The 15,186-nt window shown below is 41.5% G+C and overlaps 2 protein-coding genes across 3 annotated transcripts in view; both read left to right on the top strand.

Annotated features, from left to right (window-relative positions):
* Positions 1 to 4,895, top strand: part of dock8 (dedicator of cytokinesis 8) — a 63,949-nt gene extending 59,054 nt beyond the window's left edge. For both annotated transcript variants that reach the window (XM_061038780.1, XM_061038781.1), the window contains 2 exons: positions 1,493 to 1,663; positions 3,080 to 4,895. In XM_061038780.1, coding sequence (XP_060894763.1) covers positions 1,493 to 1,663; positions 3,080 to 3,131 — 223 coding nt within the window. In that variant the 3' untranslated portion in view covers positions 3,132 to 4,895. The remainder of the gene's footprint in view (positions 1 to 1,492; positions 1,664 to 3,079) is intronic.
* A 792-nt stretch (positions 4,896 to 5,687) lies between these two features.
* Positions 5,688 to 15,186, top strand: part of aopep (aminopeptidase O (putative)) — an 86,832-nt gene continuing 77,333 nt past the window's right edge. The window contains exons 1-6 of the mRNA XM_061038779.1: positions 5,688 to 5,710; positions 7,396 to 8,210; positions 8,866 to 9,035; positions 9,409 to 9,646; positions 10,459 to 10,672; positions 11,168 to 11,289. Of these exons, the coding sequence (XP_060894762.1) occupies positions 7,432 to 8,210; positions 8,866 to 9,035; positions 9,409 to 9,646; positions 10,459 to 10,672; positions 11,168 to 11,289 (1,523 nt within the window). The 5' untranslated portion in view covers positions 5,688 to 5,710; positions 7,396 to 7,431. The remainder of the gene's footprint in view (positions 5,711 to 7,395; positions 8,211 to 8,865; positions 9,036 to 9,408; positions 9,647 to 10,458; positions 10,673 to 11,167; positions 11,290 to 15,186) is intronic.

Raw genomic sequence — 15,186 nt, 5'->3', positions numbered from 1 at the left:
TTCTGTTTTTAATCAGCTACTTCCCCACTGAATTGAATCTCGCCCGTCACATTTGTTGGTCATAGTTTTGGCCTCTCACCCAAACATATCATCTGCTTTAATTATTGCAATGACTTTAACTTAACTGCTGACTCACTAATGTTAAAACACACTTTAATGTTCAGGAATGGTTTGCAAGTTAAAGCTGGATCAACATAGCAACAGTTTATTCCAGTATTTTTCCAGTATAGTTAAAGACGTACACAAATACTGTTGGTTGATCTGTGCGCCCCATGTACGGAGGACATGGGCCTTGGAGTGGGCTGCCCGGGTTCGAGTTTGACCTGTGGCTCCTGCATGTCATTCCCTACTCTCTCTCGCTCTCTCGCTCTCTCGCTCTCTCTCTCTCTCTCTCTCTCTCGCTCTCTCTCTCTCTCTCTCTCTCTCTCTCCCTCCCGATTTCTGACTCTATCCACTCCTGTCTCTAGTAAAGAAAGGATGAAAAATAAAAAGAGGGATTTGGAGGGATAGTTTTTACTCACAGGGTGTTGTTCTTTTGCATTCAATTAGATTAATAACTTTGTTCACTGACAATAATGACCTTAGTTTTTGATGTGGATAAAACAGGAGGATGATGCATGTATTAAATAAAATAGAAAACCTCTTAAATATTTCTAAATGAAGAAACCTAGATATTGGGAATAATAATAATAATTATTATGTTATTATTTAAGAGAACAGTTAGAGTCGGATAGAGTGCTTTATATCACTAGATGTTCTAGCGGCTTGGAACATATTGTTGCTCTCATGAACTGTCCTCAAGTATTTATTGTATTCTGTTACACAACATTGCAGTTTCCATATTACCCTCATTAAAAGCTAAGAGATAAACTCAGACACGTGTTTGCAATAATCCCATTCTCTCTGATTTCCTGCGTACAGCTCTGTATATATGGCCATTATACGTGTCATAATAGAGAACTGCAAGGAGACCCCCTACATGCCCTCTGATCCGCGTTCTGCTCTAACCCTTTGGTGTTTTTGTGTTCCATAAGACTTTTAGTTTCAGCCCATAGGAGAGAATGACATTTTATCTGTTAATCATTTTTGATTTGGCATTTTACCTCTGCTGCTCATTTACTGTGTTTCGAAACTGCCCTGTGGGTCATTTGCAGTTTATTCTAGCTGAGGTACTTGGAAAGATCTAAAAGGCATATGGGAGTTCCTTACAGTCAAGTACATTGTTAACTCGTTCAGATTTCTGGCATGCAAAGGAGTCCAATTTATGTCAAGTAGTTACAGGTTGTCGTTCGCATGGAACAGTGCAGTGCCTTTGTGAAGGCTTGAGAATAGAGAAGGGATTACTGCAAGATTGGTTTGCATAGAATCATTGTTGGAGCTGTTCTTAAGTTTGAGGTTATTGCATCATAAAGGTCAAGGAGTGTATTCGACTTTTTTTTTTATTTATAAAAGATTGATTATAAAACCCATTCCTCTCTGCTCGGTCCTGTAGGTGTGGTGAGGCAGTTGAGAAGAATAAGCACCTGATTACATTGGACCAGAAGGAGTACCAGCAGGAGCTGAAGAAGAACTACAACCGTCTGAGAGAGAGCCTGAGGCCCATGCTGGAGAGGAAGATCCCAGAGCTCTATAAACCCATCATCAGGCCCCGGCTCGAGAACAGGTAAACAGAGCCACCAAACAAAACAGCCAATTCTGTTTTGACAAGAAAGACTGGAGGGTAAAACACACCATTGATCGTTTCATGGCGTTGTATGATTGCTGAACCCAGAGGAAAGCGAGAGCAAATGGAATCGAGCGGGGATCCATTCACACTCTCCGTGTCACCTCCACAAATATTGATATCTGAACCTCAGCCACAATACACAAACACTGAGTGTTGAAGCAATGCCGCATGAATTACCAAAGACACTCTGCTCACTAAGTGCTTTTATGATCGACCATGCTTACCTTGGTAAATCTTCCAGGAATTTTGTCATTTATTTTTTCTGCACAGGATGAGCATGTAATTCAAAAGGATACTTACCTTTCATATTTAGAGCCTCTTGAATGTGAAGGGCTTCCAAACTAAATTCAGATGATGACTGGTGTTAACAACATCACAAAAGAAACCGTGGCAGTGCCAAAAGAGGGTTTTCTGGATAATTTCCAATATAACTATTTAGGGCTTTGACAAAAATGATTCTGTATGAACAAACATGAAAGCAGATACAACTGCAACAAGAAGGGCGCTTGGAGAGTGCAGACCTGTGCTGAGGTCAGAAGTCAGTCTTGAGCCCCTTTCACGCATGCACTCCTGAAAATTTCCACGTCTCATGAAGGATGCTAAGGAACTCGTTGTAATGTTTACAAAATATCCAAGATGGCGGACAAAGTAACAGTTGACTTATGTTGTTTTTTGCCTTTATATCAATGCACGTGGCATTGGACTTATTCCCACTATCAACTAAGATTGTGAAAGAACATGCTGCTGAGCAGGAAAGAGTACTTAGCAGACTCATTAAGTGCATAAACATGCACAGATTCCGCTTCGGCTTCATGATGTAAATGTCATCACCCCCTCCCACGTGCTCTCTTTGCTCCATAGATAGGATTGTGACCGTTTGCTCAATGTTGTTTTTTTGCTCATGAGTAGACTCCCAAGATTTTCTGTAAAAGTGAATGGCCTCCTTTTAGCCAGTGCTTCATCTTTACCATGCAAATCAACCAGGCCTCCAATGCAGTCAAAAAAATATGCTTAAGTATAATTAATAGTCCAGGCTGCAATAACCTTAAGATATTATGCTTCCATGACCGAAGCATTTCTAACATGTGGAAAATCATCATACACTTTTGGAAGTTTGAATAGATGTCTGTCTGGGATAGAAGTTTTAAATCTGGCTTTCCAGGATATGCAGAGTATTACTTGTACTACATTTGTGCCTTGGTTAGTGAAACATTAACGTCAACATCTTGTTTGTTCGACCCTATTTTGCTAGTTCCTCCTCCTTATCATCTTCATCATTATTACCACATCTTATCTTGTGTTCTGTATTTTTCACCACTTCTCTCGTTTAATGTCCTCTCCCCCCCGTCTTAGGGACTCCTTCAAACGTCTGAGTTTCCGCAGAACTCAGGATGAAAACTCTTGAGATGGTACAACATGTCTGAAGGAGAGAGTGAGAGCGACAGAGCGGAAGAGGAGGCTGTCACACAACCGAGAGAGGAAAAAGAGAAGATGACATGAAAGAGGACAAAAAAGAAGGGAACTGCTGGTGATACCCTTGCACTCCTCTGCACTGGAACAGCACATTGTTTTCAAATTAGAGTACTCACAGTTTCCTAGCAGTCCAGTAGTGTTTGTTAACGTCCGCCTTTGTCCACTTGTATGATTTTGTGGTTGATTGTTACATGAGGCAAACAGAGACTGAGCACATAAAGATAAGGAGGTGGGGATCTAAAGCAAAGTGTAGCTTATCGAGCATTTCACTGTAAAATCTTCAGATGCTGTAGCTCTGTTGATTTCCTTTTTTTTAAGATGAACTGCAAGTCCTTATAATGCTGCAACATTTCCTCTGGGTTGGTAAAGAAGGAATCCTTCTGAAATCCCTGCTGTCTGTATGTGTGCCAACCGTGCTTGTGACCTGTCTGTGTGTGTATGTAAATCTGTGATTAGATGTGTGTTTATTTAGGTAGGGTTTGAGGTAGAAGATTTCAGTGCCACACTGAAGTCCCTTTATGATCAATGATTCTGTTATGTGCTAAAGGGCCTTTGGAAATCCTACTCCGTGCGTGACATGTGCCAGTTAGAGCAACAAGTGTATTGATGGATTCGTGCACTGGACAAAGAGACACAATTTCCTTTGTAAATTCGAGAGACCGTTCTTGTGTTATTCTTGTGAGGAAAATAGTACCAAGCTGTGTAATTAATAGAAGAGTTTAACTTATTGAGAGTTGTGATTTCAAAGGAGGAAGATGGATGTATCTGAGGCTCAAAATGACTCATTACACGGCGTATCTCTAATTCCACATTTTGTACATAATAGAGGTATTGAAATAGATAGCTACAAAGATGTTTACAAAGGAATGAACTATTTTGCATTTTGTTTTACTGAAATGTATTTTAGATAAATGATAGCAATAATAAAAAATAATAATTACTGGAGATATAATTCAGTCGGCAGGAATCAGTGACTGAGTGCACTGTAACAAGCTCAGTGTATTTTTCATTAGTTTCAGTTCATGTTAACTATCATGTAAGAAGACCGCTTCCTAGGATACAACAGTGCCAAATTTATTTATATAGGAACTAAGATACTTAACTTGAAAAGCAATATTTGGAAGTCAGTCTTCACAGCTTTTTTGCATCCTGAATTTTGTTTATTCCATATTTCAAAACACATTCCAGATGAGACATTGATGACTGCTCTCTCTGCAGTATTAATTAGTGAAAACTTGATTTTATTTGACATCCATTATCTCTTATGATTGGTATTATGTTGCAGCTCATTCATTAAATGTGCTTTGTGTTTCAAAAAGGGGCTGTACATTATTTTTTATACACCATTAATACTCATTTAAACATTTTGCTGTGTTTCTAGGTACATTTTCTATTTATGAACTGTTGAATGTTTTTTTAAATGGCTGAATATGTTAAAAAAGAAAATATCGAAAAGTTTTTTCAACATGTTTATTAATCATGTGTAATAATAAAAAGTGTACCCATTTTTGAAACACATGACATATTACTGAAGGTTGGTGTTATTCTTTGTGACTTTCAACCACTGGTGAATGCATTTATGTTTCTTCATTTGCATTTTATGGTCTGACCTGTTGTTTTTATTAAATGTTGATTTTTATTTTTACTTGTTATGCATACAATGCTGTTGACTCACCTTAATAAAAACTAATATATGCATGTTTGTTATGGCTCTATTTGTTGTTGCACTTTCACTTTAAATTATCTGCATTTAAAATTACGTATTCATTAAAACCTGTTAATACATAATGTATGCCAACTTTATTACAGACAGTTATTACAATGACACAAATGTTGTTGTGTTTTTAGCTTATTAATATACAGTCAAATAAGCCTTTTAATCAGCATTTTGGAGTTCCAGCTTAAATCATATTTTTATATAAAATATGTAGGCCTATTGCATTGGTGGTTTTTTTCTCACTGCAGTCGTCATTTCAGTGAAATAAATAGGCCTACATCAGGGATGGGCAACTTTGGTCACAGCAAGGGCCACATTCATTTAATTCTCACTGCCAGAGGGCCAAATTGTAGAATACAAAAACGATTACAGTCAATTTTTTCTCAAATTTAACTCAACATATACCAGTGATCAAATATTATTATGGACATACTTCTGGTTTTCATGATTTCATGGCATATTTAGTCATGTTTTCTTCATGTTCCCAATTAATTGATATGTAAAAATTGACCTGAGGGCCACATTGAGGGTTGATGGGGGCCGCCAGTTGCCCTCCCCTGGCCTACATATACTGTATATTATTTACAGTCTATGGATAAATACGTTGACTATTACTGAAATTCAGTCAAGGTAAAGCTCCATTAAGGTTTTATTTTCTCATAAAATTTATGGAGTAGCTTAGAGAGAGAAGAGCAAAAAGGGCGGGATGAGTCTGGAGGAAAAAACTACAAAACGTCCCTGTCGCCTAGCTCTGACGTCACCTCCACTCGACTTCGACATGCCCGGCAGTAGAGGTAAGCAGTAACTTTCATTCACAACAAGCCAGCACTTCTAGTCCCGGTGACTTGCAGACAGCAATTTGTAGACGTGTCATATTAAAGACTTAAACGTGTGACTTCGCTGCAGTAGTGTTTCATATTGAGAGTTGAATTACGGATAAACAGACGATATGCACAATTAGACCTGAACTACGACCTGTCACATATTCAGTGAGCATCAAATCAACGTAGCAACACTCATTCAAAATGTCTAAATAAGATGTTTAGACCTAATATTGTTTTGTTTGTCGAGGGAGGCTACTTACTTAACCACATATATTATATTAAAGTGAACTTTCTTTAACCATTTCTTGCAGTAAACAAGCTTTTCCACTTTCATTCTGTAGCCTTTACATTTAAAGACGAAAGCTGTTCCCTGATAGAAACTTTCATGGTGTGTTATTAGGCAATAAAATCCTCCAAAAACCCTCCTACACTGCAGGAGCAGAACCTGTTGAAGGCATCTTGTAGCTCTTTTTCATTGTGTCTATGTAGTCGTTTTTTAAAATTGAATTATGTTCATTGTTATGGCTTATCTTTGTGATAGTTTTGCATATTGTAATTATTTGTGTCGATTGTGGACATTTTTGTTTGATCCTTTGTAGTTGTAGCTAATTTGAAATCACAAAAGGCACTCAAAGGCTCTACTCCTGGGGCCCCCTCGGTACCTGGGACTTTGCCCTTTTGGCCCATTCGGTAATTATTCGGAATAGGAAAGTAACAGTAAGCAAAGCACAATGATCAACTGTCTACTATTTTCAATATTTAGGAGCGTAGTCCGAGCCATAGTGGTAATGCGGGCCAGGAATGGATGTTTTTAACGGGCTATGTTATTACTTTTCTGCCTTTTCCTGTTGCTGCATATGTTATATACTGTTTTTGTGCGCTCATGAGTTTATGAACATACTCGTGCACTGAATAACCTCTGAGGATTTCCTGCAGTAAATAGTAATTGCACCTCTGTCCTGCCAAGTCCTGCATCATGCCCCAAGCAGGCTAAATGGAGGGATTGTGACAGCAAAAACTCTCGTACACACCAGGAAAGCTTTAATGTAGGCATGCTGTGGACAGTTCGCTGTTCTTGGCACTGGGCTGCGGTGTTTTTTGATACGACTGCTTTATTAACAGAGATCTAAATGTGATCGTAAAACTGAGTTTTAGACTTGAGTTGGAGTCATAGTTGAGCATACGTTCTAGGGGTGTCTTGCAATATTAAAATGACGATATTTCTCGTTGAGGTGAAAACTGTCTCCCCCCCCCCAATTCGGGCTGCATGTGATCTGCCGATTGATAAAAAAATATATCATCATCATGTAAAACAAATGTACTGCCACTAAATCCCTGTGCAGAGTCTCATAGAAAAGGATACAGCGTTTCAGTGGTGCGTTTATGCGCCAATGAGATCCACTGTACAAATCGTTCCTCTTTCTCATGATATACCAAATACTGTGCATCGTCTCTTCTCATCTCGTGAGCTGAGTGTATCGTCACACCCCTAATACATACCCTACATGAGTTTTTATCTCAGTACACTGGCAACACACCAAATTAAAAGACTAAAGTGTCACAGGCCTAAAGAAAGCTCTAAATATATCAACAAATAGTTTGACTGAAAAAAGAAAACAAAGAAATAAATCTTTACTTTTGGTCTTGCCTTCTAGGTGTAATCATCTTCTGTTCAAAGCTATTTGTGTGACATGGAGCCAGACAGGGACCTAAACCCCGACACAGATGACCTTCCGCTAAGAGCCAATACTAACCACGTCCTCGTCAGACATTATGTGCTGGACATGACTGTTCATTTTGACCGGAAGGTGATCAGTGGTAGTGTTGTAGTGTTCCTTGATCCTTGCTCTGGAGAGGGTACTAAGGCTGAGGATGGCACTGGACCCGGATCTAGTGAAGTATCCAGGTCCACAGATGCTGGAGAAGGTCAAGAGTCAGAGGGGTGCAGATTCGGGGATGTGGACGCAATGGAGGATTGCAGAGAAGGACTGACCGAGACAAAGATGGAGAAGAAGCTTGTTGCTGAAGATGAAAATGCTCAGTCCACACATTCCTGGGAAACTACTAGTGATGGTGATTTCACCCTGATTCTGGACTGCTGCGACCTTGACGTCTCAACGGTGGAAGAGTTGGACATCTCTGCAGTTTCAGCCGTGTCTAACTTTTTACCGGAGGTCAGATCAGAGGGGTCGGGAGTCAGTTTCCCAAACCTGCAGTCGGCCTTTCTTCAAAACCTTATCTCCATGCCCTCTAGCCGATGGAGGGAGAAGCACCGGCTCTTCTTGTCATGCAGCAATGCCCCTGCAGCTCGTGATGACAGCCCAGTTCACTTTTACAGAGATCAGTGGAGTCTGCAGGTGAGGAAAACGGGCGTTGCATCACCACTGGAGTTCCCTCGTGCTCTCAGGATCTGGTACGAGACGAGGCCAACAGGAGGCTCTGTGAGGTGGACCAAAGACCAGGACAACAGGTTTGTCTCAGGATATGGATTATTTAAACCATTCCAGAAAGAAATGGATTTTTGTAGCATGATCAGACCCCCCTATGAAAGATTGAAAAGCTGGCAACCGGCAGCACCTCTGCTTTGATTTCTGCCACTCATATTACACTGTAATATTCTGAGCCTGCCATGTTGAATAGAATAATTCTGATTCATTAACTCACAAAAACATGCCGTGGGGTATTTTATTCTGCTGTGTGTGTGTGTGTGTGTGTGTGTGTGTGTGTGTGTGTGTGTGTGTGTGTGTGTGTGTGTGTGTGTGTGTGTGTGTGTGTGTGTGTGTGTGTGTGTGTGTGTGTGTGTGTGTGTGTGTGTGTGTGTGTGTGTGTGTGTGTGTGTGTGTGTGTGTGTGTGTGTGTGTGTGTGTGTGTGTGTGTGTGTGTGTGTGTGTGTGTGTGTGTGTGTGTGTGTGTGTGTGTGTGTGTGTGTGTGTGTGTGTGTGTGTGTGTGTGTGTGTGTGTGTGTGTGTGTGTGTGTGTGTGTGTGTGTGTGTGTGTGTGTGTGTGTGTGTGTGTGTGTGTGTGTGTGTGTGTGTGTGTGTGTGTGTGTGTGTGTGTGTGTGTGAGATATCCTTGGAGCATTGAAACGAGGGTTGTTTATAGTTTAACATTGTTTACCCTTCCAGGGTGTGTGTTTACACTGCCGGTTCTCCCATCAACAACCGAGCCCTCTTCCCCTGCCAGGAGCCGCCTGTTGCCATGTCAACATGGCAGGCAACAGTGCGGGCCCCCACTGAGTGTGTGGTTTTGATGAGTGGGGAGGAGCAGACTGCACCTATTGAGGATGGGGACACAAGTAAGCTGTTATTTCACAAACTCTTTCTTAAAAAGCTGAAGAAGTCAATTACATAGCTTAAAAATTATCTCAAGACTTTTTTTTAAATGTGGCCTAGTATTGATTTAGTATTTGTTTCAGTAATATAAGTAAGTTACACTGGAAGTAAAACACTGGATTAGGGTTGGGTACAGGACCTCAACAAATCTGTGTTAAAATCGAGATTAAACCCAGAGAAATCCATGATTATACCCAAAGTAAAATCAAGATAAGGTCCAAATGATTTCTACAATTCTCTCCCCAGTCTTTAGACCTCTTATTTATTTATCCTCTGTAATTCCCTTCCTTTGAGAGTTTTTCAGCCATTCCCTCTTCCCCTCCATTTACTGTGCAGATATTTCAACCTGGAATTACTACGTCACTATGCCCATGCCTGCCTCCACCTTCACCTTGGCAGTGGGCCACTGGTGCCAAGTCGCAGCAGAGGTTCCACCATCATTGGAAAGTGGAGTGATTGACAGGACGGTCAAAGTCTTGGCTCGACACGGGGACTGGACTGAAGCTGAGCTTGTGTCTGGACTTGGAAAGTCCACCGGTGGAGTAGTAAAGGGCTCTCCAGTCCATACTGGCAGGTATTATATTATTGTTCCGGTGTTCTTTTCGTCTTGTAAGTCCTCCTCCTCTTCTCCAGACTGTTATTAACCCAAGTCTGGCCTTTAGACATTCCATGGTGAAACTTTCCTTTTGCCAAACCAAAAATGGCGCAGGTGAGGTTAGGGTGATGGATAGAGTGCAGAGCTCAATCTGCTTTTTATGACAAGTACATTACATTGTGCACTTTAAGTACACCGGGTTCAATACCCAGCAGAATTTAGCGTTGGAGAGCAAAATAAGTAAAGGGGACATTAAATTTAAAGAGGTACAGGATATGGAGTGAAGGCTGGGGCTTTGGAGAGGGCAGGGTTGCGCTGGGGTCTCCCTCGTCACTGGCCGGCAGGTTGGCAGGTCTGCCAGTGGTTTCCAGTAATCCTCCTCCCCTCATGGTTTTTCCTCCAGCAGCAGTCCAGCTGTAGCCTGCCGCTGGCCCCAGGAATCTCCCGCTACAAGGAAGGCCTTTATTTTCAGTGAGTGGCTGGAAGGAAACTTGGATGTGGCTCGAATCCTTTGGAACAGTCTTAATGCTGAGGATGGAGTTAGTGCTGGATTTTGGATTTAGAATAAATGGGATAGCATGTCGGCACCTATATATTTTTGGGATCATTGTGGTTTGCCTTTGTGACGTATATATTCCACTATTGTTGCCACTCTTCCAACAGACGGGCCCTATTTTGCCACATTTGGTCCTTTTTGATCCAGAACTGTATATTCCTTCAATATGAACTTCATGAATTTGTCTTAATTAACCTTTAAGTAATCTTTTCTTCCCCGTTTTAATCTGCAACAGAGGAGACCAACCCACCCGCGCAGACTCTGCATTCTGTAGCTCTTCCCATGAGGATGAAGGGGTCTCTAAAACTGATTATTCAAGCATGGCGGATGACGGCATCTCTTGTTCCCATGGCGACTTCCCTTGCCGATTTACTGAGCAGTCGGCTTGGTCCCAGCGGTTGCTCCCACACCGTGTGTTTGGCCCCGAATGCTTGATGCACAATGCCCAGGTAGAGATTTGACAAACTGGGATATAAGCTGATTACATGTAAATGTTTAGATGAGACAGAGAGCATCAGTCAATGTTTGTGTCGTAACAACTGCTTTCGCTTTGAAGACTTGGAAAAGTGTATTCTGATGAGGGCATTTTAAAATGTATTTCATCTGCTTAAAGGGGAATTTCCAACTGTAATACCATCTCTCAGTACACATTCAAAAGCCTTTGACTCTTCAGTCAGTCCCTTAAATAAGTGGCAAAATATCTTCAAGAACTTAAAGAAATAGTGCAGTTGCCTTTGACTTCATCATCATCATCAACCTTTATTTAAGTTCTCAGAGAGATCATTGAGGGCGACCCTCCTTTACAATGATGCCGAGAACACACACATAAATACTTAATACTTGTAGAAATATACTGACCTGGAGCACATGCTGCCTAGTCAGTATAAACAAAAACAATCTAATTCCAGGTAAAGAGAAAGGGTCATGGGTGTTTCTGTTTGCAGATGGTCGTCAACCTGTTGCCTCAATGTTTGGCTGCAGCCTATGCCGTTCTTGGGGTCCACCCTTTTCCTCGCCTTGATGTTGTCATCGTCCCAGCAGGTTTCTCCAGCCTGGGCATGGCCAGGTAAGGACAACTACAAATAAAATGTGTCTTTGTGTGTGTGTGTGTGTGTGTGTGTGTCGGGGGGAGGTCTAGGGAGTTAATAGGACAGAAACATACGTAACGGTGAAACGGCTTGTGAGGTAGATGACTTTAAGAGGCATCAGGTTCAGCAGGTAACAAGGAGCACAAGCTGCACCTTTTAGGTTGAAGTAACAAACAGTGATGAGCACCTTTAAGCAGATAAATCAGATACACTGCAACTTAAAAAAAATCATTGGGAATGTTGTAGCCTCCTGTTGAGCTTGTTTTGCAGTATCCCCTCCTTTTAGCTCTGCTTTTGTCTCCACCAACTGCTGAGAGAAATGTTTGGCTCTTTACTGTTAACCTCTCCCAGTATGAAGAAAGATATTTTGTGTTTTTAATCATTTTAAGCAGATATATATATTTGGACAATGATGAACAAAAAGCGAACAGAACATCAAAGCTACATGAAGCCCTTTTTATTTTTAATGCTGCTGCTGCTTTTGGTTTTGTTTTTCTGTGTTGCGTGATTAATGACACACTTCACTTTACAAAACCTCCCCCTCTCTGTCTCAATCTTCTTTGTGGAGATCTTCGAATTCTTTAGTGAAAGATTCAAGGAGTAAAACCATAACTGTCTTTAAACTCTGTCCAGTCACTCGTCATCCCCCTCTTTCTCCAACATAACCGCTTTCAGCACTGGCCTGTGGGGCTAGTCTTCTGACCTGCTGGCATCTCTGTGCTGCTTATTAAAGGATGTGTTTCAGTCTTAAGTGAGTGTTGTGCATCTGAATGCTGCCACTATTGCATTTTCTTTAAAACAAACATCCCAAGCAGCACTCGATGGAAGGTAGTTGGCAAAAGAAGGATCTCAAGCCTCTCACTGGGCCTCTCATTAAACTCTTTTTTTCCACACTCTGTCCCAGCCTCTTTCATTGGCCCACCATTAACCTTCTACATTCATTACTTTTTCTCTTCCCTCCAAATCCAAATCATCCATTTTCCAAAATGCGACACCTCCATTTACCTCAACCCATTTTCCAAATGCATCTCCTCCTCCTCTACCTGTTTTTCCATCCGAAACAAATCTCTACTTTTAAGCAATTACCATCACATCCTCTAACTTGTTCACTTTTCATAGATTTGTTTTTACATTTTAGAAGGTAAAAGTCCCACAACTTTTTCCTGTTTTCTTCGTCCCTTAATAGAAACGAAACACTGTTCTTTTTTTTATTTTCTATTCTTATCACTTCAAAGACCCCCAGACCCTTACCCCAACAGCTTTCCCTAATCATAAGGAGGGCTAAACCTTTTCTTTGGATTAAAGCCATCTAAAATGTTCAATACTTGTTAATACCTGTTTCAAAACGATACAGTCGGTTAATTTATCAAGATATAGAGTATCCAAAAATACAGAGGCTTTAAAAAAAATACAATTTATTTTTATTTTTTATTTTTTAATAAGAGAGTGAGAGTGAAAGAGAGACAGCCCTCGCTAAATTGCACAAATATGTGACCATTGTTTCGGTACCAAATTCTTGCCAACGTATTTGGGTAATTTAGATTGTGTAATTTGTAACTAAAAACTAGAGAACATGATTTTGGTTGCCAAGGACTTATTTTGTTGTTGCCTTGGATGTAAAAAGAAATTGATACTGGTTGGTATTTACTAGAATTTTAACCATTTAAAAAAATGTGGTACCCTACTCTGGGTAAAGTTTTACTCAATGGGTCAGTCAGTAGGTTGAGTGTTATTTATTTTTTATTTTATTTCCAAACAGGTTTCAGGAGGTCTGCAGACTCTCTGCTCCAAAGTAGACCAGTGTGTATTTATGTATGTATATTTAGTGCAGTTTTAGTGGAGGTCTGGGGGCAGATGGATTGGTGCAAATCCAAGGGTTGACAGATTCACTGTCCTACGCTCTATACTGTAGATAATTCTGCTCTGTGTATGTCTTTGTTCTCTCTTCAAACCCACCATGTCCTCCTCTTTAGCTCCTTCACCCTTCACTTCCTCTCCATACGTATCCCCCCTTTGGTAGCTCTTTTCTTACTATCCTTAAAGTAGTGTCCTGTTTCTGTCAGTTCTTTTTGCGTCTGATTTTTCTCTTTCGTCTCCTGACTTTCTCTCTTTGCCCTCGTAATATCCCTAAATCCTCAAGCCCCCTGTGTTTGCCTTTCTTCTCTGTCCTCTCCACTTCTCTGTGTGGTCAATCACTCCTCAGCCTGGCCTTGAGCGTTCTACAATAGTGATAGTTTCTCTGAAAATCCAGTTTTATATTTTGTCTGCAATGAAGCCCTTTTAGCTATCATATTGCATGGCTGTAGAGATGACTGAAAGTCAGCCGGCAGCCATATGAAGAAAGTTAAAATTGGAAATTGACACAAAACAAAGACCGTCAATGACCGTGTTGATACAGTAAACTGATTAGGGTGGTCCGTGAATGCTGTCCCAGTGTCTGCGGTCTGCAACCACAGCCTCTCTTTCTCTCACTCTGCCTTTTTCCTCTCTCCCCCGGCGGCCTCCCTGGAGAAAAGTGCCCCAGACAGGATATGAGCTCAGCCCCTGAATGTATATTCAGCGTGAATTTCTGACGCTGAAGCCAAAAGTGGTCTTAATCAGAGATATGTTTAAGGACAGAGATCGACAAGAGGGTGGCTTTAGTTCATAACTCTGCATACTTATTTTGACTGCGTTGCCCAAAATAGAGAGTGCTCCTTTGATCTTTCTCCCTCATCTTGTGAAAATCTATCTCCCTGCTGTATTTATTTTGAATGCGCATCAAGATACACAGAGGCTGTTCGGCTGTGGCTGATGTCTGACGGATGTTTTCTTTCCCTTACGAGGACAGCTCCCAGCTTCTTATCCCTCTTGCCCCGGCTGCTTTGACTCCAGTTAGCTGACGATGACAGAGAGGAGATTTAGAGCCTTCATTAAGCTTCAGACATCACCTGCACCAACTCCCTATAAAACTCTGCATGGGATTCAACCCAATGTCAACTCTCTGCCTGCTCTCAGCGCGGGTGGTTTCGGTCCTGCATGCTTCTGCTCTTAACCACAGAGTTTGTGCCACGGGAGGGCGGCGAGGTCAACCAGAATGGAAGCGTAGATTGAGATGGAGATGAGAGGGAGTCGAAGAGGGTAACTGCTGGGTTCATGACAGGCCAGCAGACCCCAAGGATGTGGGAGAGGATGTGTGGATTATTCCCAGCAACAAAAGCCATTAGTCCCTGGACGGACTTCAGAGAATGGCGCTATTTAATCTGGAGATTGGGAGGTATGTGGGCCCCAGTGCTTGGGACCAGGCCAAGCGCAGTTTTTGTGCAGTGCCTCAGTGGAAACAGCAGGAGTGGAGGGGGAGCTGTGGCAAGGAGGCAGGAAGCTGTTGTAGTGTGATACAGCGGAGGGAGGGAGGGCGGTGGGGCAGAGGCAAAAACAGGGGAGGGTTCACAGCGGCGTGAAGTTTTTGTACCAAGATACGAGCAGGGAGGGCAGGAAACTGAAGATTAAGGAGTCAAGTAAGGGCAGGTCTGCATTCAAGGGCTGTGCCGCCTACACTGTGCACCCACAGGGCTTTCTGACTCACACACACGGATTGATGATGAAGCCAGTCAGCAGTTTATAGGATTTCACATAATCAATTTTAGTTTATTTTGTATAACAATGACGGCATCAAGATGTCATATTTTAACATAATCCCTTTGTCCGACTGAAATCCAAGTTATCAACAGATGCATATTAGCCTGCAGTGTTTATATTGCAAACAATATTATTCTTTATTATTGTCCCCCTGTTCACTTTTGTACTGCCATTCTGTTTTGTTCTGTTTTTACTGAAAACCTGTCTAAGGCAGGGAAATGTAGAAGCACTGCTGTGTCCACACTATTAGTTCAACT

This window comes from Labrus mixtus, chromosome 5, assembly GCF_963584025.1.
Source record: "Labrus mixtus chromosome 5, fLabMix1.1, whole genome shotgun sequence".
Taxonomy (NCBI): Eukaryota; Metazoa; Chordata; class Actinopteri; order Labriformes; family Labridae; genus Labrus; species Labrus mixtus.
This window is presented reverse-complemented; position numbering and strand designations above follow the sequence as displayed.